The sequence below is a fragment of the Camelus bactrianus genome, chromosome 33 (genome assembly GCF_048773025.1).
Source record: "Camelus bactrianus isolate YW-2024 breed Bactrian camel chromosome 33, ASM4877302v1, whole genome shotgun sequence".
NCBI classification, from domain to species: Eukaryota; Metazoa; Chordata; class Mammalia; order Artiodactyla; family Camelidae; genus Camelus; species Camelus bactrianus.
The window spans coordinates 13,460,655-13,484,886 of NC_133571.1; the positions used below are offsets into that span (position 1 = coordinate 13,460,655).

Consider the following 24,232-nt stretch of genomic DNA (forward strand, 5'->3'; position numbering starts at 1 on the left):
TGATTTCCATAAGCATTTATTTAGGGATAATTTTCCAAAGGAATCATTTGGGTTGGTTTTCATTATGTGATTCTTCCCTGTAACCATCCACAAAGAGCACCATCTGAGCAAAGCGTCTGACCCAACGGAGCGCTTGAGGCCACCGCAGCCACTCAGCCAGGGTCCCCGGGGCCAGTGTCCCACTCCAGAGGGACCAAGTCCATGCTCCCCCTAATCAGAGCCTGTTCCTTCTGCCGGGCTTCGAACCCTCCATCTTCAGCTCTTCGCCCAAGCAATGAGGCAGAAGGACAACTCGGGGACAGGGGTCTGAAGTAACTCAGACAGCGATTCAGGACACGCAGGAAACAGAGTCTCTGCCACGGCCAAGGACGAAGGGAACTCCCCTTTCTTCTCAAAAGGCTTGCTCTGATTTTGGCATTCCCCCCACTGACTTGTTGTCAAGTGGACCACTTGGGGGTGCTGACCTCAGAGAAGGCCGAACTGGGTGCTGCAGGGGAAAGAAACAGAGCGCATTTGTAAGAAGCGTTTCAGTCATAATAGTTACCATTCACGGAGCTCCTGCCATCTGTCTGGCCCGATCCTGAATTTCACGTGCACTGTCTCATTTGACCCTCACCACCAGGGAGGTAGGTTTTATTATTCCTATAAAGGATGAGGCAACTGAGGCTCAGAGAGGATAAGTTACTTGCCCAGGATAATCTAGCTTGTACATCAGAGTCAGTATTTTGGACCCAGGTCTGTCCACCTCCAAAGCTTGTGATCTTAACCGTCATGCTATACAGTGTCAGAAAGAGGACAAAGGGTGGTGCCCCCTTCATTGAAGCAAATTTAATCAAAAATCAAAGGTCATTTATCACCCCTGCTCCCTATCAGGTAAGACCTCCATATCTGAGGTTTTGAACAAGCGGCATGAAGGCCAGAATTCACCCCCAGGCTGGTTTACTTGGGCACACAGTGTTTAAAATAACTTGACCAGCCCCGAAGGCCTTTGAGTTTGTGGCTCTGGCCTCTCATCACACTCGCTTTAATGGATCTGTTTCAAGAGGACAGGGGTGCACCTAGCATTGAACGTGGGGAAGTTGGCTTTGAAGACAATTCACTCATGCTTCCTCTCTGCCCCGCAGACCGTCTACAAACAGTCTCATCCGGGTAGGTGACACACTCAGCGGTGGCCACCGTGCAGCTGGGTCAGCAGGTCTCTAAGAGGCACGATGAGGTTCTGGCAGTAACTGTAGCATCACATGGCAATAATGGAAGAAGGATGGGGCGGGGACCATATTCAACTGCAACCTCAGACCAGAGCTCATGTTTCAGTTGGTGGAGCCAGGCCAGGTCTCTGATCTCACCCTTCCCTGGCAGAACCTCTCTCTGGTGGAATCATCTGGGAGTCATGTGTCCTCGGTGCTGGTGTGACAGGAACTAACACAAGCCATAATCCCGTAAACAGAGGAGGCCATCCTTCCTGAACCCAGCAGAACTCTGCTCCCTTCATGGCCCGGGCGCCTATCATGGGTCTACGAATAGCATCGTGTCCCTTGCCAGGTGACTCCTTTGTCCCTGTCCCTACTCACTACCCGGCAAGTGCCTCTTCTAGGGGCTGTCTTTCCCTGGAGAGCTGAGCAAAGAGAAAGTAGGAACCAGACTCTACATTATTACACGAAATTCAGCATGCAGCCTTCCTGGCAGTTAGATTACGTCAAGGTGTAATAAGTCACAGAATGTTAAAAATCTAGTAAGAGCTGGAAGGGACCTTTTGAAAGGAAGGAAAACCATCCCTTGTGACACATGCTTGTACAAGGATCTGATGACACCCTCTTTACTATGTTGTGTTTAACCAGCGTTGTGCTGAAGATGTAGAGACATTCTGCCCCCATGAAGGCATTCCTTTCACCTCTAAAATCCATCATCTCCAGCCCTAGAGATATTCTTAATACTTGAAATTGGGTGTGAGGGCCAGTCTGCTATGACTGTTCTACTCAGCAGAGCTTCAGCTTCTCCCACTTTTCTACTACCTAGAAAAATCTCTGCTCTCAGCAGAGTGGCCTCCCCAGGGGACCAAACAGTGCCCATCTCCCATGAATTGGCCACCTCCCAACCAGCGCCTTCTCCGCTTCCAGATACCTGGCTCAGCCGGACCCAGAATATTTCTCACCATGGTCATGTAAGTGGCCTCTGGTTTTCCACTTGATTCTTCTTCGTCGATCACCTCTTGTGTAGTTATTGAGGAATAAATATGCTTCTGGAGGGGGGAAAACTCAGATAAGTGTTCCTACAACTCAACAAACCTTGCCAGATAAAAGGTTATTTGGCACGATCTGTGGGGCATCAACCACCAAAACCAGCAGGTTCAGGGGGAAGGTTATAGCTCAGTGGTAGAGTGCGTGCCTAGCATGCACAAGGCCCTGGGTTCAACTGCCAGTACCTCCATTAAAAATAAATGAAAACCTAATTACCTCCCACCACCGAAAACTTTTTTAATAAATTTTAAAAACCAGTAGGTTCAGAGGGTTGCTGAGAGCTAGAGAATTATCATAGATCACGATAACTCAGTCCTCAGTCTTCCTGAGAATTAAGAAAATTAACTCATCAGCAAAGAGCACTATCTTAAGAACCAAATTCTTTGTTTCAAAAGTCAAACGTCTTTGTTCGGCTGGACATTGAGGTAGCAGCAGAGAATCCTTATCTTGTCAAATTATTTGTACTTTGTGATTATTTCCTTCAACTTGGAGTTGTGGCAGGCAGGACGGCATTAATCAGCAGTGAACTGCTATCATCTCTTTCAGAGGGTGTATGTGGCAGGAACAGCCCTCACTGAACTTGAGGTCTATGAGGTCAGAGGTGCTTTGTGATTCCTGTTCCTGTCACTGTTTGGGGAAGCAATGTCATCTAGCGACAAATTCTTGGACTTCTGGAGTCTCCAGCACTACGTTGTGAGAAAATCCTATTCTTGGGTCACATTCAGCTCAAAGTTGGAAAGGTAAGTATTCCAAGAGGAGATTTTGAACAAGAAACAGGTAGGTAGGTAGGTAGGAAGGGAGGGAGGGAGGGAGGGAGGAAGGAAGGAAGGAAGGAAGGAAGGAAGGAAGGAAGGAAGGAGGGAAAGAAGAAAGGGCCCCCAATATTTAATCTGAACCATTAACTCCTGGACTTAACTCCAGAACGTATTGTAATTCTCCCTTATATTCGTACAGCACCTCATAGGTTATGAAGCACCTGCATATCATCATGTTATCTGAACCTGACAACAGGGCAAACAGGTTTGTCTTTATCCTCCTTTTACTGATGAGAAAGGGGGTGCTGAGGGAGGGGGCAGAGCTGGGTTTGAACTGGGTCTTTCTGATTCCAAGCCCAGTGCTCTTCCACGGGGCCCTCCAAGGATGTGCTGGTCTGCTGGGCCGGCCCCGCCCGCCCCGCCCACTCTCTCCTCAGGGAACTGTTACTGCAGTGATGAAGGTTTCCTGAGCCCCTGCTCTGTGCCAGGCACCGAGACATAAGGATGAGTGAGACATAGCTCACAGAGGCATGACAGTGACACCACTTTGACACTGGAGCAGTCTCCACCTCGCCCCTACTGGGCAGGGTGGCAAAAAGGCAGAGAGTTCTTCTCTTACCTCTGGATGAGCCTTGTTTGTGTTCTCCAGGCTTCTGACCAGGGTCGTAGAAGTTACTGAGCTGCAAAGGCGTGAAAAGCATGTGAAATTAACCAGCTAGCACCGTATATCCCAGGGTGCCAACATGAGACCCCACAGAGGTCTGTGAAGAGAGACCCCAGAGGAGGAATCTCTGGACAACTACAGCCAGTGCTCCCCTGCTCACCTTGAAATCTGAGGGGTTCACCTCTTTAACGGAGAGCAGAAAGGCATTCTGGAGATGGTCTGGCCTGAACGACAGCTTCAACCTCTCTATTGTCACCCTAACAACTCTGTGTCCATGACAATTATAAGTGAATTGACAGAGAGGGGCCATGGGCTTTAAGAGATTTACCATTTCTGAGGACTAGGGAGATGCATCTGCACCAGCAGGGGGCAGCAGAAGCTCAGCGAAACACCAGTTCAAAGGGCTCCTGGCCTCTTCCAGGGAGGAGGCCAAGCAGAATGAACCCCACAAACACCCCAGGCTGAGCTCTGGCCCCTTCCCTGACCTTAGCCTTTGATCTCTTGGCCATCTGCCTTCTGCAATTGCCACTGAATATACTTCCTTTTTTTCTATTTTGGCCTAAAGTAGAGGTTAAAAAAAAAATCAGGGTTAAAGCTAGAAAAGAAACCATATTTTTTTGTCTCAAAGTGGAAGTATTTTCATCATATTTTCTGACTATGAAATTCTATGCTTTCATTGTAAAAAAAAAATTCAAATAACAGACATATAGACAGTTGGAACTTGAAGTTCCACGAAACCCCCTACGCTCATGGGACCCACTTTTTTTTTAAATCCCAAATACCCCTATTAATATTTTAGAATTATTCTTCTAAACGTCTCTCAATGCAAGCATAAGTAAACTCATACAAAGTCTATTAAGTATTTTTGCCGCTGAAGTGAACATTATGTAATCTTTTTTATACAAATGAGACCATAATATATATATTGTATAATACCACCCTTTAGACACCTTTCCTTGTCATTACACAGGGCTGTGCAGTATTTCACTGAATGAAATACCAATTCATTGAATCATTACCTTTCTGACAGACACTGGGAATGAGTTCAATTTTTAATTATAATCAATGGCTACAGTGACCATGTTTATGCACACATCTCAGCACACCCATCTGATTATTTCTTTAAACTAGGAGACAGACCTAGGAGTGCTGCTCTTCCTTTTGAGGGAACCTGAGGCCCAGAGCAGGGAAGTGAGCTGATATGGGGCTCAGGTAGTGGAATCCTCAATTCTGTGCTGTCAGCGTGCCCAGAGCAAAACAAGTTCAAAACCAAGTCAGAGAGCTCCTGGGGAGTCAGGGACAAACCCAGCAGGCACAAGCACTTTCTACACAATCCATGTTCCCCGGGGGAAGGAGACTCAAAGGTCAGCATTACTTCGTCTTAATGGGGGTTCTTTCTCATTGACACTATTTCAACAAAAGAGTCAACTTGCCCTAGCAACATATTTCATCAATAGTTGGGTAAACTGAAGGATGTGGACCTGACCACAGCCACTACAGCACTAGCACCCCTGCCAGAGCATCTGGGCATTACTGAGACACTGGGAGAGCTACTGCAAACTCAAGTCTTTAAAAACACATTTCAACAATAAATAATTTAGGGCCCAAGGCCATCCATTCAAAAGTAGCTTCTCATGACTACACTTCAATAAAAAAATAAGAATTTTTTTTAAAAGTAGCATCTCTTAATTAAAATGTGGTCCTTTAAATAAAGCCACTGACAACCCTCAAAATCTAAGCTTCTCTATGAAGTGTATGCAAACTATGGATAATTCAAAAATCATTTCTCTCAGGCATTGAATGGCATCATTATGGTTCTCACTTGAGATTTATACTCTTAATTATGCTCTATGAGACCCGCATTTGTGAAAGTCTTTGTAATCTTTGTAAAACGAGGATGGGGTGGGTATGTGCAGGCCTTTCGGGAGCACAATGAGCAAAGGGGGTGGGGTCTCTATACAGATGACATCTAATGTGACAGCCACAAATGATTCCAGTTTAAAATACCCCCTTCTGTGAAAATGGCACCATCAGGACCCCATCACTTTGCTTCACTTCAGACTAGAGGCACCTCCAGCCTCCCTGCCCAAGAGACGGGAGCAGCCCTGTACCTCTTATTCCTGTGGGTCCTCTTCACGATCAGTATCAGAACAGGCAGCAGCAGGATGGTGGTGCAGATAATCCCCACAATGGTCACCAGCTGATTACCACCCAGGATCTCAGGTATGAGGGCTGCTGGGGTCACCAATGCTTGGGAAAGGAGGAAAGCAATGAGAGGGCCTCGATATCCCAGAAAGGCACCGAGAGCCTCACCAGTTCTATACCAAGTAGCAACAGCCAGGTCAGGAAGTGGGGGGAGCAGGCCAGACTCCACTTCATGTTGAAACACTGGGACCCCGATTGTCCCCATTAGATTGACAACAAAAGTCCACCGACCCTCTTGCTTATCCCTAAAATGTAGATGAAGTGGGTGGGAGAAGAGAGTATCACCTCACCTAAGGGAGAGTTTCCTTTAACAATTCTATCTGAAAACATGGTTTACCAAATGGCATAGAAATAAGAGACATTTTAGAGGCTGTTGACCTTTCTATGGGAAAGTGACTATTTTCAAAAGGATCTACATTACAACACTCAGCCCCATAGTTGTGATTCCTAGGAGGGCACTTCCACCCATATGGCAGCCTGCGCTCACTTCCTCAGTTCACTCTAAACACATGCGTCAAACACCTGCTGGGTGCCAGATGTCACTAGGCACAGACGATACAAAGACAAGTAACGCATTGTCCCTGCCTTCCAGGAGAGGGACAAACATGTAAAGAGAAAACCACAGACAGCAGGTGCTATGGCAGCTGTCCGTATGGGGAACAGGGGGGCGCAGAGAAAAGGGTACCCAATTCTACAGGGAGCAGAACCTGAGAATCTGTCAGCAAAAGTTTTAACGTTTAAGCTGAATCTTAAAGGAAACATCAAGTTTTGTTTTGTTTTGTTTTTTGACAGACAGTTTGGGGAAGGATGGAAGGGACACTGCACACAAGGTCTGCTGGCCTGACAGGCTGGTGATTTCAGAAACCAGCAAGAGTTCCATGGGTCTGGCTCAAAGGTTGCTTCTGTGGGTGTGGTGGGGAATGAGGCTGGACAGAACAGGATCGGAGTCATAAAGAATCTGGATTATCCCTACGAGATTCCAGAGGCAATGAAGACAACATTGCAAGATTACAAGCAATGGAATAGAACGTTCAGATCTGAGATTCAGAAAGGGGGCCCTGAGGGCTGCATGAAGAATGAGCGGTAGAGGCTGAGGCTGAAAGCAGAGGCTGGTTAGAGGCCTGCAGTCCAAGGCAGAGATGACGACAGCCAGAAGGTGGGGTGGCGGCCTGGGAAGAAGGCAGATCCAAAGTCAATAGAAGAGATGACAGGATGTGTTGACCTGCTAGACGCGGGGTCATGGGGAAGGGAAGAATCAAGTCCAACTCCCAGGCATCTAGTTACGTAACTGCTTAGACAGCGGTGGCACTCACTGAGGTTGAAGAGGCGGGCTGGGGAGAGGTGAGCAGGGGTAGGCTGGCGTATGTACTTGAAGTATTTGCAGAATATTTGGGTGGAGTTCATATACATAGAGATAGATAAGTCGTGTCTAACATAAAACATATTGAATATATAGAGAATTTAGCGTTCAGTGCTACTGATGTAGAGAAGGCCGAGGCTGGGCAAGCAGAGCACCACTGGTGATCCACGCTAGAGATGGAAGCAGAAGCCTGAATGCAGCGCACCAGGAGTTAATGGGAGGCCAGACACGAGACACATGTACAGCCCTTTAGCAAGCTATCTGGCTGTGTCAAGAAAGAAATATATAGTTGATTGTGGTGTGAAGGTTGCACAACCTGGAATATACTAAAAACCATTGAGTTGTACACTTTAAATGGGTGACTCGTACGGTATGTGAGTTGTATCTCAATAAAGCGGTTTTAGGAAAAAGAAAGATACAGGATGAGAACTAAGGCAGACAAGGACACAGGTGAGAGGAAGAGATGAGTGTATTTATATGCTGAATGGTAGAAGCCCATGGAAAGTAAAGAGCCGTGCTGTGAGGTTTCTGAGAAGGAGGCGTGTGTGTCACCTGAGCACAGGGGCTCACATAAGCCCTGGGCGGAAGGAAGCTCAGGACGGAGGGGCAGAGATGAGCATAGGGGCGAAGGTAGGTATGTTTGTGGGAGGGGAAGGTTTGGAAATTGAATGAGCTCCCACTAATGGCTTGTATTTTCTCTGTGAAGTGGAGATAAGACTTCTGAGAGTGAAGAAAGCCATCTGTTCTGCCTTCTTCTCCAGCTGGGATCCTTTGCAGTTAACAAGAAGGTGCCTCCATAGACTTAAGTCACTGGCCAGAGGTACTGAGGTGTGTTCCATCTCACCCTCATCTGACCACAGCCAACTCCTGGGGCCCTTGCAAAAGGCAAAGTCCACAGGCCACATCCTGACTGCTAACTGGGTTATGGTTTAACTTCACCCCCTCACTTATCAACCTTTCTCAGCCAATATGATTGAGTTTGTATTCTCCTAAACATCACTGACCTTAATGCACAGTGTTTGCTAGAATACAGAACTTTTGATCAGGAAACCCCTCTATTTTTTGGTTCTGGCCCCTTCCTGTTTCCTCTCTGTTTTTTACTGTCTCTCACCAGCTCAGAATCATCTTCCCTTCCACTACAGAGCACAGAGCATCTTCCTTGAAGCCAAGTAAAAATGACCCCAATCCATCTCCAAGCCCCTGTATCTTTAAATTGGTATTATACAGATGATGAGTGAGGTCTGGCAGAGGGCTGGGGTTCACCAAGTATTAGCTCTTTCTGCCTTGACCTACCAACAGGAAGAACTAGGATGAAGTAAGCAAGGTGCCTAGGGCACCAAATTTAAGGAGGTATCACTCTCAAGGTCATGCAAGCATAGCATTCAAATGCTTGATAAGTACTAACCTTGGGCTTCTCAGGGTCACCTGAGAGTAATGCCACCTTAAATTTTGCACTCTAGAAGCCTTTCCAGCCTCACACCCTAGTCCTGGCCATGCCCACCAGCTATGAGGCCCCTCCTCCCTCCCTGGCCAAATGTGAAATACTTCGGGGCTCTTTCAGGATCACGTGCAGCACAATGGTTTTCCTGAATGTCAGGTTCCCCAGGTGGATACTGCAGGTGTAGTTTCCTCCGTCAGACTCCTTCACTCCTTGGAGCCTAATGGAGCCATCGTTGTGGGAAATATCCCCCACCAGGTTTACGCGGTTCTGGAATCGGCCCCAGTTCTGGGGGTACCCCTTGGATGCGTTGAGTTTGGGGTAATAGCGCAACACGATCTCCTCCTAGAAGGGAAAGGGAAAACGTATGAAATGGAAGGACTAGGGTAGAGGGGCACAGGGAAGGCTGAGAGGGGAGCTCTCAGCACCTACAATGCCCTGGGTGTGGAAGCAGTAAAGGTATTATCAGAAAGTTCTAGAGAACACAAAGGCACGTACATGTATCTGTAAGCACATAGTTGTGAAGGACGCCACCAAACCAGAACAACTCTTCCATCTCGAGAGGAGGGATGAGGACAGTGGGAATAAGGGACTTTCAGTTTTTTGCACTTCCCCAGTAAAAAGAAAGTAGAAGTACACCTTTACTTTTTATAGCATCTCCAGTTGGATTTCCAATAGGCACCCGAAACATGTCTAAAATTGAATTCCAAGTTCTCCCCCCAAACCAGTTCCTTCTTATCCATCCCATTTTGGTAAATGGCAACGTCTTCTTCCACACGCTCATGTTAAAAGTCTTGGAGTCATTCTTAATTCCTCTGTTTTTGAACAACTCACACCTAATCCCTTAACAAGTCCTATCACCTTTACCTTCAAAATACATCCCAAATCTAGGCGCTTCTCACCTCCACACCTGCTTAGTCCCCACTACAGTCTATTCTCAGCGGATGAACCTTTTGAAATATAAGTTAAATCATGTTATTCCTCTGTCCAAAACCTTCGACTAGCCCCTCATTTCTACTAAATGTACAAAGCCTTCCATGATCTGCCCCACCCCCTTTTCCTCTCTGATCTCATCTTCTACTTGCCTTTTCCTCACCTACTTGGGTCACTTCACTCCAGCCACCCCAGCCTCCTTGCTGCTCCTTGAGTACTGGCCTCGGGGCCTTTGCACATGCTGCTTCCTATGCCTGGAACGTTCTTCCCCCTAGACATACACGTTGTTGCCTCCTTCACTTCCTTCAGACCTCTGCCCAAATGTCACCTTTTTAGTGAGGCCTTCCTGACCACCTCTATAAAATAACAACCACAGAACCCTGCTTTCTGGCTCTCCATAATTCTTACAGCTACCTGAAATATTATGTATTTACTTCTTCACTATTTTACTATGTATCTCCCTCCATCTTGATCATTAAGTCCCCATCAGTGCAGGGATTTTGAGGATTCACTGCATAGCAGACGTTTTAAAAGTGCTTGTTAAATAAATAAGTGTTAGGATTTTTTTATAAAGGTATATAAATTTTTTTTAATTTTGTTTTTTATTGAAGTATAGTTGATTTACAATTTCAGGTGTACAATAAAGTGATTCAGTTATACATATACATACATTTTTTTTCATTTTTTTTCCATTATATGTTATTATAAGAAATTGAATATAGTTCCCTGTGCTATATAAATATTTTTTTAAAAAAGCTTTTAAGAAAAGGAAATGAGTATACAGACACAAATACAAATGAAAAGACCTGGCCCCTAATCTCTTGTCTCTCGTGATTCAAATTCGCAACTCAAAATGTCAACTCTCACCCTATTATCTGTGGTGACTCACTTGGTCAATGACGTCTACATTCATGACAAGCTCCAAAGGCGAACCTGGAACTACATGCAATTCCCCATACTCCACCATGATGCCACACTCTCTGACCCACTCAGACAGAGCATAGGATTCAAGCGAGTACAGATGACTTTTTGTAGGGATGATCTGGAATGTCCTAATTTATAACAGTTAAATCTTTTCTAAACTTTGAACCTTAAATTTTATTAACAATAACTTAGCTGGGATGTCTCTTACAACACACCTTGACCCATCAGGACATCATCATGCCATAGCTGACATCTACTGGTCTAATGAACTAACTTGATGTTTACTGCTTCAGAGTTCCCGTGAAATACTCCTCACCCTGGCCCCCAAGACCTCCTAATCCCCACATTTGAAGCATCCATGAAGATAAAGAAAATTCCTCCCATCACATAAATGGGGCAACAGGGCAGAGAAGAAAACTCACAAAAATAACCTGAATAAGAAAAAGAATGCAATTGTTTCTTATGCCCAGCCAACAGCTTTCCTAACTAGGCCACAAAAACCACCCTCCTTATTCTCTGTGGACTCTACAGAAGGGAAAGGAGGAGTTAAACTAAAATGCAGGGGCCACGTCATGTTCAAATGCTTTACGTGGACAGTCTCCTATAAGCATCTTGACAGCCCAAAAAGTTGAGTGGCAGGAACATCTACTTTTCTTCCTTGTCTTCATTAGTCATTTTTCCCAACAAGGAAGCTGAAATTGCCCGGCCGAGTGGCTGAGGCAAGAGGTCCAGTTATGACAAGCCCTGAAGCCCAGCCCTTGCCACAGGCACCACCGGGCCCCTGGGGCCTGGACTCTTCGTCTCCCCGCACGGTCTTTATACTACTTCTACACAGTGACGGTTCCCCCCTTACCTTGGCGCGCTCTCCTGGCGAGAACATCCAGTCTACCCTGGTCACATGCTTCTCTTCCGTGCTCTGGAAAACACATCCCATCTGAGTCGAATCACCCACATGAACCATGAGCTCTGGGGATAAAATGGTAAATCAAGTCAAACTCAAGGTATAATCTACAGAAGCCAAAGAACTTCTAGAAGAGATCATGTTAGCCAAAGATCCCTAGGCAGTAAAATCAACGTCACCACCAAATCCTGCACACGTTCCCTCCACAGACAACCCAGATGACTCTGGGATTCTCAAAATACTCAGAGGCCTCTCACTCCAACTGACACGACACTCCAAGGATGAGAGAAAACTCCAGCTACTGACATACTATCAGGTCTGAGGGGTCCCACTGACTTCATACTCCAATACACACTTCCTGGCTCCCTTTAATTCCTTTCTCCATCTCCTTTTCGGGAACTTCCCCCACAAGCCCCACCTCCACCTCGAGTTTGTAATAAAGAAAGTACGGAAAACCTTGAAGCCCCCCACTGTCTCTTCACCAACTTAGGTAACATAAACAGGAAGTGGAAAGTTATATAACTCTCATTCTTGTAAAAAGAAACCTACTGGCTCTCCTAGCTGAAAAACTGAATCATGGGTGACTCTCTCCAATTTCTTTTATTCTTTTACAAGTTGTCTTAGGACTTGCTTAGGACAATTCTGGCTACAGTACAGGTCACAGGACTGCTTGCTAATTGGGCCAACAGACAGCTTTCCTCCTGACTTTTCTTTCTGCTTTAATCCCCGCCCTCACTTCCCAACCTGCTCTCCCTTCCCCTGCTCCTGGCCTTCCAACTCAGAGTCTCTTCCCCCTACTTGTCTGCATAAGCAGTTTACCCCATCCTATGTGTACTGCTGAAGTCATTTCAAGAGGTCCCTGAAAAAGAAAACAATTAGGAATACGCTTCTGATTTTTCAATAGTGCTCCATACAAATCAACCACAAAGTCAATTAAGAAATGAAAGGCAGAATGGTATTTAAGGGAGACACAAGCTTAGGTCTTAACTGGATTGAGTTCCTTTAAAAGAGCATTAAGCAAAGCTCATAAAGGAACACAGTACCTCAGCTAAACTTTTTATCCCAATTGTTTCCCTGGAAGAACATTAACTTCCTGCCCGGCAGAAAATATGCACAATGAAAAGAAAGCAAAAGAAAACATTATAAGCTCAAAACTCGATGGAGGGAACTAGTTTGGAAGTAACAAAAATTTACTCCAAATAACAATAGGGAAGGAAACTCCCTCTAAATCTATGAGCATATTAAGAACTGAACCCTGTTTTTTTAAACGCAGTTGTAAGAACTGAACATTCTGAGTCCTTTCAACACAACAGGCAAGTGCCAGACACCTTGTACGCAGGCTATCACCTAGTCATCACAGTATTTTGAGATGTGAACTATTACTGTCCCACTTCGCAGAGGAAGACAGTGAAAGAGCCCAGAGCTTCGTGGCTAGTAAAAGGCAGAGCCTGCACTCAAACCCAGGCCTGTACTTTCCCACTCACCATTACTGTCACCACCTCACATAAGTGGAAGGAGGGCTGATTCTAGCAGAGAAGTGCAGGAAGTTAATATTATTTTTATTTGGAAGAATATTGTCTATAGTGTTTAAAATAAGAACTATGAATAAAGGAATTGAAGCAGTAGAAACATAGAAAAATTACAAACTGAGGAGTCAACTTTGTGGAGGAAATGATAGATGAGTTGTTACATGGGAAGAGAAGGCCACCAGGCAAATGGTTAGGTGTTAGATCTATTCCCACTCCGGCTGGAAGGTAAAAATCAATACAAGTTGCTCTTCTGACTACTGAGGAATATCTGACCACCCCTAAAATTGTTTTAGCCTGCTTCCATGGACTCAACTCTTGAAACTGCCTCCTTTGAATTCGTTGCCCCTGAGTCTTTTCTGAGCAGAAAAAGGCACCCGTTTTGTAGGCCATGCTTGTATGGACAAGCGTTTGGACAGAGCATCAGAGGACAAAGCCGGAGGGGGTAACCCAAAAATAATCCTGGGGAACACAAGCAGCTGGTTTGTTTCCTTTTCCTGGAGAGCCATAGCTTTGGAATCAAAAGAAAAATGCAGTGGGAAAAAAGTAGGAAAAATTAAGAGAGAGGCCAGAGGCCACCTTCTACAATTCCTTCTGCAGCTCCATTTTTCAGAAATCAGATTCAAGTGAGGGATGCTAATTTAAGAATTTCACTCATTCGACTGATTGCTTACTCTGTGTGAGGCACTGTGCCTAGGGCTGGTCATGGGACAAAGAACACAGACCCAGGTGAACAGGGGGCACAAACTGAACAGCTGTGATGAGTGTCACCCAAGAGGAGGACAAGGTGCTCCAAAGGAATTCATTGAAAAGAACGGACCTAAACTAGCTGGCAGAGAGAAGGGGATCCAGATTCTAGCTCCCAAGCTAGACAGCAAGCTCTCCTGAGATCACAGACTGTTCCTTCTGTCTCACACTTCTAAAGAATGTATCTAATTCTGTGCTTTTCAAACTTTTTAAAGCAGCATAATTCTTTCTTCAAACAAAATCCCACCTGGCAGCCCAATGAATAAAAGAGGAAAAAGGAAAAGGACTTCGATTGCAATGGAGGTGGAAGCCTGAGGTCCTACCTGACTGGGTCCTCTATCAACCCCCTGCCCTGTCCTCACCCTTGGTGTGGCCTACCAGGTTCCCTGGACCTGAAGTGTTCTTCAGGACACAGTTTGTAAAACCAACAATCTACTGAAGCCATTTATAAGTGGTGGTGAAGAGGAGGTCCTAGGAAGTTAGAGAGATCTGCTCGTTTCTTTTGTGTCCCCCAGAACACCTAACATAGGTACCTACAAAATATGGACACAGCATCCATGTGGAAAATTGATGGGAAGCATCAGAGTATAATAAAAAGAACACAGATTTGTTGACAGAGGTGCCCGGGTTCAGGTACTGGATATGCCATTTAATAAATAGGTGTCCTTAGGCAAGTCACTTAACCTCTCTAAGCCTCAGTTGCCTCATCTGTAAAATGAAAAGAAGAATACAATACTTCTTTCATGGCATTTTCATGAGGATGATATATGTTTAGAGTAATAATAAAATAATAATTATTTTTATTTAAAGAGCATCATTTATTGAGGACTTACTCCGTGGTAAGTACCTAGCCCCAATGGCTGGCATTTGCTCAACAAAATCAGTTCCTTTCCCTCTCTGCACATCCAATCTCCTGCCCCTTCACCCTTCTCTGAGTAAGCATTCATGTACCTGTGGGCTCCTCTGGGAGTACATGCAGCACCACTGCTTTCTTGAACACCAGGCTCTCCATTTTGAAGCGGATTTCACAGGTGTAGGTTCCCTGGTCAGCCTCTTCCACATTTTGGAGCAGGAGAGAACCATCATGGTGTGAGATGTCCCCTACCAAGCGCGCACGATTCTGGAAGCGCCCCACAGGCACGCTGATGTTGGCGTAATAAAACAGCACGAAATCGTCCTGGAGGGCAACACAATGTCAGGGAAACTCCACAGTCAGAGGCACCAGACCTTGGAGTCTGGATTCAAAAGGCCCTGTTCTGTGGAGGCAGCATAGCCATCTTCATCACTGTAATCAAAAAGTACCTGGTACCCAGGTAATAATAATAATAATAATAATAATAATAATAATAATAATAATAATAATAATAAGAAGAAGAAGAAGAAGAAGAAGAAGAAGAAGAAGAAGAAGAAGAAGAAGAAGAAGAAGAAGAAGAAGAAGAAGAAGAAGAAGAAGAAGAAGAAGAAGAAGAAGAAGAAGAAGAAGAAGAAGAAGAAGAAGAAGAAGAAGAAGAAGAAGAAGAAGAAGAAGAAGAAGAAGAAGAAGAAGAAGAAGAAAGAAGAAAGAAGAAAGAAGAAAGAAGAAGAAAAATAATAAGCCAGACAACACTGTAACTTGCACAAGACTCTGTGGCTCCTTTTACACAAAGACAAATGGAGAAATAGGGTTGACACACTTTCATTTCTTACAGTTTAAGATGAAATGTTAACACCCACCCTGAAGGTCAGTCTGGGGATTCAAACTCACAGTTTCTGAAAAGCATCTCCCATCTTCACCCTGTTTTCTGCCCTGGGCCCCAGATTAGAGGGCATTCAAAGATATGATGCAATCTGACAGACTGGTTGTTTTGAGAATCCTCAACATGTTGGCTGTCACTCCTCTCCCTTCTGCCCTCCTCCAGGCAGCGTATTATAAGGCATAAGGAGTCACCAACAGGGAATGGTTTACAGACTTGCAGGGGGAGCCCTGGGGAATTCGTATTTTTACTTAGACCATGGATATAGCCCCGTTATGACAATAAATAGTAATGAGAATTTGAGTGACAGTAGCATTATGGGGATAACATGCTCTGAGCTACAAAAGCAGTATTTCATTTGCAAACGTTGGGATTTTATTGTTAGTGATACATTGCTTAGGACATATTTCACAAATGACCCTGACATACAAGTATCTCCACAAAACCTCTGATGAGGCTTAACACACTGTTTCCTACTGCAAAGAGCTCCCATGAAAGGGCTTCACTCAGCCATGCTCAATCTGCTAATCCCAATGCCTTAAGCAACCATGAAGGAGAAAGAGATGATTCCCCAGCACAGAAATAGGTCAGTGGAATGCTGAAACAATCTGCCCCCCACAATTCCCCTTGCCAAAAAAAAAAAAAAAAAAAAGATTACTGCAGCATCACTCCTGGGCCTGGGCTATAACTCTGTTGTCTAGACCACACTTCTTACCCCTCCCACCTACCTATGCCACTCACAAATGGGAGAAATAGAGAAAATAAACTAAAATAACTTTATGTACATGTCTCCCATTAACTTCTCAATGACCTGAAAAGTAAGCATTACCATTATCATAGTTATCTTCATCTTCACAGATGGGGAAGCTGAAGCTCAGAGAGGCTGAGTAACTTGCCCAGCTGATTACACAGCCAAGGGGCCAGACTAGAAGGGGGTTCAGTTCTGACAAGCTCCAGAGCCCAGGCTCTTGCAAGCACCACCTTATGGCGCCAGACGACCTGATTCTCCCTCTCCCTACACTGTTCTGACACCATCAGCCAGGGGCTTCTAAGACACAGCAGTGCTTCCTCCTTGTTACCTTGACGCGCTCTCCTGATGAGAACATCCAGTCTACCTTGGTCACATGTTTTTCTTCCGCGCTCTGGAAAACACATCCCATCAGGGCTGAATCACCCACAGAGACTGTTAACTCAATCGAGTCATCCAGGCCTAAGGAGTAATCTACAGAAGTCAAAAAAACAGGAGACATCATTCAGACAAACACGCTCAACAACAAAAATTAGTATTAATCACCAAGTGCTATGCAACTTCCCTCCCCAGATGACCCAACATGGACAAAGGCCCCTCATTCAACCAGCATGACATTCCCAAGGGTAAGAGAAATACACTGTAGTTACCCCCACGTGGCTCAAGTCAGAGGGGTTCTACAATCTTCACACTGTATAAATGCTAACTGATTCCGTGCTCCTAGCTAGTCCCTCCTTCCTCTTTTCTAGAATTCCTCCTCACAAACTTCTTCGTAAAGAAAGAAGAAAAACCCTGACCTCTCCTTTCAGGTCATGGATTTAGACATCGATCAACAGGATGGGGTGCCTTTTGCTCCTAGTTTCCCACTAGCTCCCTATCTGAAAAGCCAGTTCACAGGTATTTTTGCTTCATTCTGCTTTTCTCCGTCTTTAGTTCCTTTACAAAAGCTTATCTCTGAATTTGCAGGCTGATCCTGGCTGTAGTGCAGGTCCTTGTAATTAGGCCAATACAGAGCACAGCTCTTCCCTTGAATTCCTTTGTGTTTGGCCTTCTCCCCACCTCTCCCTGCTTCCAGCTCTGCCCTCAGCCCTGGCTTTTCAGCCTCTAGGTGTTAGCCCAGTGGGGTGCCGCTCCACCATCTGTATGTTGTTCAAGTAATTTCTCTTTGCACCTAAAGGGAAAACCATTACATGGCTGTTTCTATTTTCACAAGATATGCTCTATGCAAAGAGACCACAACATCAAGAAAGACATGTTTAGATGCTGGCCAGTTCGTATCAAAGAAGAGCCAATGAACGCATATGGGAATAAACAGAAAATATGCTTGCCTTTTCATCCAAGCTGTTGCCCTGAGAGAAGAGCGGTAACTTCCTGGCCAACAGCAGGCGCACACGGTGGGGAGGATGGAAAAGAAAACGTGAACTCTGCACCCTTTAGGGGGAATTATTTTGAAAGAAATCAAAAGCACCTTCAAAAACAATTTGGAATTTTCCCGTAAGGAAGAACTGAGCAACTTTATGTGCGGTTAGAAGTCTAAGAAGCTAGTTTAATATGAAGGGTACTGGATGGAGAATTAAATGAATGTTTGCTAGAAACCAAGAGCAACAACCAAAGCAAAGAGAATCTCATACCTGACGGAGAATCTTTATAGAGAAATGGTTGAAGAAAAGGAGGCTTTCTACAGAGGAGGAAAACCTCTCCACCAAGACAATCAAAATCCCCAATGTTACCAAGCCACTCCACAAAGGGTTGATCAGCTCTCTAAATAGAACGGCCAAACCTGCAGGCTGCTTCACACACCTCTGAGGAAATGTCTAAATAGCCTCTGAGATCATTATAGCCCTGATTCCATGAAAAAAAAATTCTCTAATACACACCATTTTCTTGTGTGCGTGTGTCTGTCTGCCTGCATGTCTGAGCACACGCAATGCTGCCTGGAATTTGAACAGAGACAATTCTTTCGTTCACTTTCCCGAGTCAGTGTTTAGGTCACTATGCAGAGTTTAAAAAACGAATAATAAAGAGAAAAATAAAAGGCTATGAGAGCAAAGCACCTCATTCATTTATTCTTCCCACTGAGCTACATCCACGGGATAGAAAGACAAGGGGGCAAAAAGGAGGGAAAAGTTAGCAAGAAATGGGATGCACAGGAAGCAGCAGCCCTGAGCCCTTCAGTCCGCGGGAACAGGAGACTCCAGCCAGGCGTGAGCAGCCGGAGCAGGCTTTTTAGAAGGAAGTGGAGCTTAAGGGGAAAGCTGAACGATACAGAAGTCTTAGGCAGGCTCGCTAGAGTGAGGTGGGGAGGGAAGGTTCCAGGCAAAGAAACCACCCACAATTGGGACAGAGCTCAGTACATTTGAGGAACTGCAAGAAGGCTTGCGTGGCTAAAGCATGAAAAAATTACAGGGATTCTTTGGTGATTTCATTTCCTGATCTGAGACTAGCTATGGTTTAAAAGATAACAATTTAAAGTGCAGGAATGCCTATGAGAAACTTACAGAAAGTTCAAAGAGAATCCCATAGGAAGGTCCTGGAACACCCAGTAAGAACCCAAAGGCATTTTGTTTCTAATAGAAACAGAGGAATAGACAGTCAGCTTTCCAAGAAAGAGCCTGCTACCTGGCCTCTAAAACAGCTGTTTCAGCAAAACAGCTGTTTCAGCAAAACAACTGTTTCAACAAAACTATGAAGTTCCAGATTGGAGTTTCCATTTTCAACAAACCAAAGGGAAATGAAAATACATAAAACTGACTTTTGAAAATGCATGCGACTTATGAGAAATTAAACACCCTCCTTGGTCCCTTGGCTTCTACTTACCCAGTAACACTGGCATCAGGATGAGTTTCAGTGGGTGAAACATGCTGCCTTCAATTTTTCAATCTTAAGATAAAAGAAAAAAAAATCAGAAAACAGTGTCAAGAGAAGTTCATTAATTTAACAAATCAATAGTGAATGTCTGTGCCTGAGGCACTGGGATGCGGCATAGAACAGGAAGACAGTGTAGTCTGCATGTGGGGGGAGATGGAGAGGAAACAGCAGCAAATGAATGAATAAGAAAGAGCAGATGCTGGTAACCGCTATGATGAAACAAAACAGACTGGTGTTTAGAGAGTCACTTGGGGGCTGCTTCAGACTGGTGGTGAGGGAAGATTAGATGAAAGTTAATTTTCAAGATAAAAAAAAAACAAACAAAAACAAATAAAAAAGCAAATAATTCCGATACCCTTGAGATGACAACCCTAGACGTTCTACAGCCTGAGGGCTTTACATAAACACAACGTTACAGGATACTCAGCCTGATACTCCTACCTATCTCTCCAACTCAGATAAAATTATTACTTTTAAGTGTACGAAGAATGTTCCAGACGTGTTGGAAAGGAGATGCGCAAGTAAGGGGATAATTTTCAACTCAGTTAAGGTATTCACCAAGTTCTATGACTCAAAGAAAACATGAAAAGTCTATGGAGAGCTTTGTTCTTTTCCCCTTTTTTCAATTTTTTAGGCAGGATAGAAAGGGCACAATGAGAACTGGGCTGTCCATGGGCTTAAGTATTTTTTAAATATCTGTATTATCTCTGAGGTATTAATTTCACTGCATCCACCAGCCCCTGGGAAAAGATTTGCCGTTCTCCAGAATGCCCCACGGTTTTCTTAACAAAACAGAACCCAAGCTCCAAGGAGCTACAATTCAACCAGCCTTGGGTTCCTAGCTACTACTGTGGCTGGTTTCAGTCATGATCCCTGCAGCCCTAACATCCTGCCACTGGAGTAAATTCCACCTCAGAACCTGCTAGGAGGAAAGGTCTTCTTTGTGCATTAACATCATAGTACTCTACCTGGCTCTGCTGGGAAGTCTGGCACATATGGTGGCCATTTTAATTTATAAAAAATGATGACCTATGAGATTCCTTACATGTGTTCTCATCAACAAAATCTTCCACCTGGAAAATCAGGGTCAAAATTTTCAAGGCAGTCCTACCTAGGTCTCACTTATGCAGAAAGTCAGTTGACCTTGCTGAACCTCACTTTCCTTACCTAAAACATAGGGATAACACAAGGATCAAGTATGGTAATGTAGATAATGGTGCTTTGACAAATAGAAAGCATTACCACATGAGATCCTATTTGTTATAGCTTAAAAGTCAGATAGGAAGGAGTTTGTACCTTTAGGGCAGGGTTGGGGTTCTGAGCACCTACCTTTACAAGAATGGCAAACAATGAATCAGAATGAACTGGAAACTTCTTAGGTTTCAGTTCTTGAACCCCAAGACAACAATGTATAATAACTACACTGACTCAGATATACCAAAAGTCATATTAAGTTTCTTCAAACGTGAGGACATCTGATGAAAATACATGTCTCTCTCAAGACAGCCACAGCCTTATTCCTGCTCCATGACATCAACCCCGCCCCACACATACACGGGTGAGATGATAAAGGGCTTCCTTTATCTCGTAATTTTGATTCATTATATCTGGGCACCTGAGATCCCTGTCGTGTTCTGGATGAATTCTTCTCCAGGGTGTTGGTTATGCTTCCTCCACTGCCCAGCAAACAGCACTCATGCATTCCCCAAAGCAGTCTGCTGTTTGCATGGAGGAGTAATAATTGATTTACATGTCTAATCAAACTCCATTAAGTCTACACTCTCAAAGGCAAGACCATAGGCATCTTGTTTATGACCATCCCATGCCTGTGCTACAGCATCGTAAAGCGCCAGGCATATACTGGGTAAGTGTGGATATCTGTCAATACAACCATCACACTGACATCAACTTAGATATCCTGTCTCTGCACCACTCTATTCTAAGAGGAAACCAGCAACCCCAGAAAGACTCTGAATCTTGTCGTCAAACTCAAGACACTCAGAACCACACCGAAACCATTTTCAAACAAATTCTAAGAAATGCACCAAAAATCTGATAAATAGAAGATACCCATTTGCAGTTGTAAGTACTCAGATACACCACTAGAACTTCGTGTGAATGAATGGAGAAGCAATGATTCAACAGAAAATTCATCAATTTTTTTTTAATTCTCTTCCTGGATCAGACCTTCCATTAACTAATTCTTTGATCTTTGGGAAACCACTTAATCTCTCTGGGCCTCATTCTTAACATTAAAGGATTGGACTTCCCCTCCTCCTAGTTAATATGGGACCACATTAGAAATCAGTAGCTGATACTCAATAAATCAGAGGAGGCCGCACACCAGGCACTATCTGAGAGCTCCATACATTAACCAGTTTAATTCTCACAACCCCTTATGAGGTTTTATAGATGAAGAAACTAAGGCACAGACTGGTGAAGTGACTTGCCTAAAAACACAGAGCAAGTGGCAGGGCCATGATTCAAACCCGAGCATTCTGGATCAAAGCCTGTCTCCTTACTACACTGTACTGCTCCTCCATGTGTGTAAAAGTAATCCAAGAGCAAAGCTTCCCTGAACTTCATTTACCAAATCAAGATTAATCTGCTCCCCTGGACTGAATGGTCTCCCCAACCCATTCCCCCAGGTAACTCCTGTTCATCTTTCAGATCGCAAGTTAAATGTAATTTCCTCACGGAAGCCTTTCCTGAACCACCCTTCCCAGGTCAGATCCCTAGCCATGTGTTTTCATAGGACTATTTCTCTTTCCTTCAGGGCATCTGTCACAACTTCTAATTATCTATTTACTGATGTGCTTGTTTGATTAAAGTTTTGCTTTCTACCCTCACTCTCCAAGGCCATAAGTTCCATGGGGCCAAGAGCTGTGCCTATGGCATCTCCAGGGCCGGCAGAGGAAGATCTGGGTGGGAGCCCAGAGACCACTCATCAGATGAAATAATAACACCTAACAGGGTCAAGAACACTCTAGTCCAGTTTCATGTTTCCTAGTTATTTGGCAAATATTCAGAAATTCTTACCATATAATATAGATAGATATTTTATATAGAGAGTTCAGAATTTTATTACTCAAATATATAATTCAGCATATATATACGAATCTCAGTCTCTAAAAGTCTAATCAAAGCATTCAGATGCACATTAAGCACCTTGATACACTCCATATGAATTCTCAATGTAACCTGCTTCCTTTTCCAGATACTGATTTATCTCCTCACCAGAATGTTCTTGAGATAATTCTGCATATAGGCAGTTATCTCATATGTTGGCCAAATGTTTGGAACTGAGTTCATGGTTCTTTCACCATATACCTCTTGGCAAATATCTTCTGTCACTCCTGGAGAGTTGTAACTCTCAGGACTCCCTATTCTATTATTAATAGTGTAGGGGAATTATTATCCTTGGCACAATTACAACAGGAAAAAAAAAATCTTCCAAAAAGAGACTCATGGCAATGAGACTACCACACAGGATGTAGAAATGACCCCCAAATATTACAAGACGAAGTAAGGGTGAGGCGCTCTGTCTCAGTCAAAGTGTCTGCCCCCAGTAAGGACAAGCAACCACTAAGCCCAGCGACAACTACACCGCTTTCCCTTCCTCAGGCAGCCTGCTGCACCTGCAATGCAGAGGCCCCTCAACTTACACACGGCTGTGCATCCAGGCTCTCGGATGTTTTTAGGTATACGAGTCCACACAAGCACTGTGAGGCATGGACCTCTTAAAATGCATCTGCATTTTTCCTCCCAAGACCATTTAATACAGACTGTAGGTTACATGGCTCCTTTTAATACAGTCTAGGTTGCATTAGTCAACCCTCGGCTTGAAGCAAACCTCGGAAGTCATCACTCCTGCTCTCTCCACAGGTGATACCTAAACCATCCTGCTCCACCCTTCCTGAGATCAGGACTATGCAGAGGGTGTGGCAAGTATGGATAACAGCCTAGCTCTCTTGGGAGGTTTAAGTTCTTAACTCCTTAAGGTAAATCTTGACCTGTCTCCGACTGGGAGAAGAGAAACAGCATAGGAAGAATTCTGCCAAGAGTACAAGGACAGCTAGTCACAGCCCCATCTAAAGCCACAGACAACTTAAGAGCTAAAGCCCTATCACCATCTTCTATCACCATCATCATCATTTACTCTTTTATTAAGAGCAAACCTTACTCCTTCTCTCTCTAAGGCTCTTAACATAAGTTACTCTACACTACAGAGAGGAAAACTGTACCCCCAGACTACCCTGTGGCAGTCCTCTTGCAGAGGCTGACACATCTGTGACTGTAGCCTCACAATACAAAAGCATCGCCAGTCACTTAAAACCTTCAGAACCAGCCTTCTCCCAAGTGAGAAAAGTTTAAGTCATTGCTTAAGAAATACAGAGCAAATGCTTACCCAAGATGAGGAACACCAGGAGAAGCGATGCACTGACCTCTCCCGCAGCTGCAGTCTCCAAGTTCGACTGAGGAGCCTTCTGCCTGCATGGAAGGTCAGGCTCAGAGCAAACCATATGCGTGCGATCTGAGGTGGCTGCAGAGACACAAACAGGAACCTCTACATCAAGGTTCTCATTTCAGTCATCTGGCCTATTACCCAATTTTTATTTACACTTTCATCTAAAATGAAGTAATACGTTCACCGTACTGAGGAGAGCCTTACGTTCCAGACCTCCGCAGGTGCCATCTTCCCTTCTAGATGGCAGACTTGGAGGGTGAGGTCTTGAAGGGCATCAGGCAAACACACTGAGAAAGAAACCGGCCTCAGGCAAACAAAATACAGTGAACTAAGATGAACACAAAACATTTTGCTCTGTGTCTAAAACACAGCAACTTCCCTTTTTTTTTTCCCCCTCTCAACACAGACAGGCAATATGGCCAGGCAATCACCCAATCCCTGCTTCCAAAGATATGCCTGCCCAGGCCTCCAGTTCACCACCTAGACATGTGAATTTCCTCGAGCATGTGACATCAGCATTTCTAGAATACAAGCCACATTTTATTCCCCCAGAGAATCCCTTGGGTGACTTGGACATCCCAGGTAAGAACTCAAGGCTTCTTCACTTCAAGGTATCTTCTGCTTTTAAGTCATCACTTTAAAATAAGACTTCTCAGTGTACACATCTTCAGCCTTGCCCGCATTGGCTTGGCTTACACATGGGCATACTTGTTTTATGGAACTTG

The 24,232-nt window shown here is 44.5% G+C and overlaps 1 protein-coding gene across 3 annotated transcripts; it reads right to left on the minus strand.

Annotated features, from left to right (window-relative positions):
* On the minus strand, window positions 1-23,582 carry JAML (junction adhesion molecule like). Of its 3 annotated transcripts, none has more exons than XM_010953474.3 (10): window positions 23,448-23,582; window positions 18,989-19,051; window positions 16,503-16,645; window positions 14,642-14,867; window positions 11,370-11,482; window positions 8,767-9,004; window positions 5,768-5,906; window positions 3,612-3,672; window positions 2,153-2,239; window positions 1-487 (listed from the first exon to the last, which is right to left on the minus strand). In XM_010953474.3, exons 2-10 carry the CDS (start codon window positions 19,029-19,031, stop codon window positions 392-394), a joined length of 1,146 nt encoding a protein of 381 aa, XP_010951776.1. In that variant the 5' UTR covers window positions 19,032-19,051; window positions 23,448-23,582; the 3' UTR covers window positions 1-391. The 3 variants fall into 3 exon arrangements, with proteins under 3 accessions (XP_010951776.1, XP_045371565.1, XP_045371566.1); XM_045515609.2 differs by having other exon boundaries at window positions 23,485-23,539; XM_045515610.2 differs by lacking the exons at window positions 18,989-19,051; window positions 23,448-23,582 and adding an exon at window positions 17,500-18,082.
* Between the last annotated feature and the right edge of the window lie 650 nt (window positions 23,583-24,232).

Coding starts and splice junctions, on each gene's coding strand:
- JAML (XM_010953474.3), bottom strand. CDS start 19,031: ATGTTTCACCCACTGAAACTCATCCTGATGCCAGTGTTACTGG. Junction 9,005..11,369: donor CGCCAGGAGAGCGCGCCAAG/GTAAGGGGGGAA, acceptor TTTCCCTTCTAG/GAGGAGATCGTGTTGCGCTA. Junction 2,240..3,611: donor CAAACAAGGCTCATCCAGAG/GTAAGAGAAGAA, acceptor TCCCCCCTCCAG/AAGCATATTTATTCCTCAAT.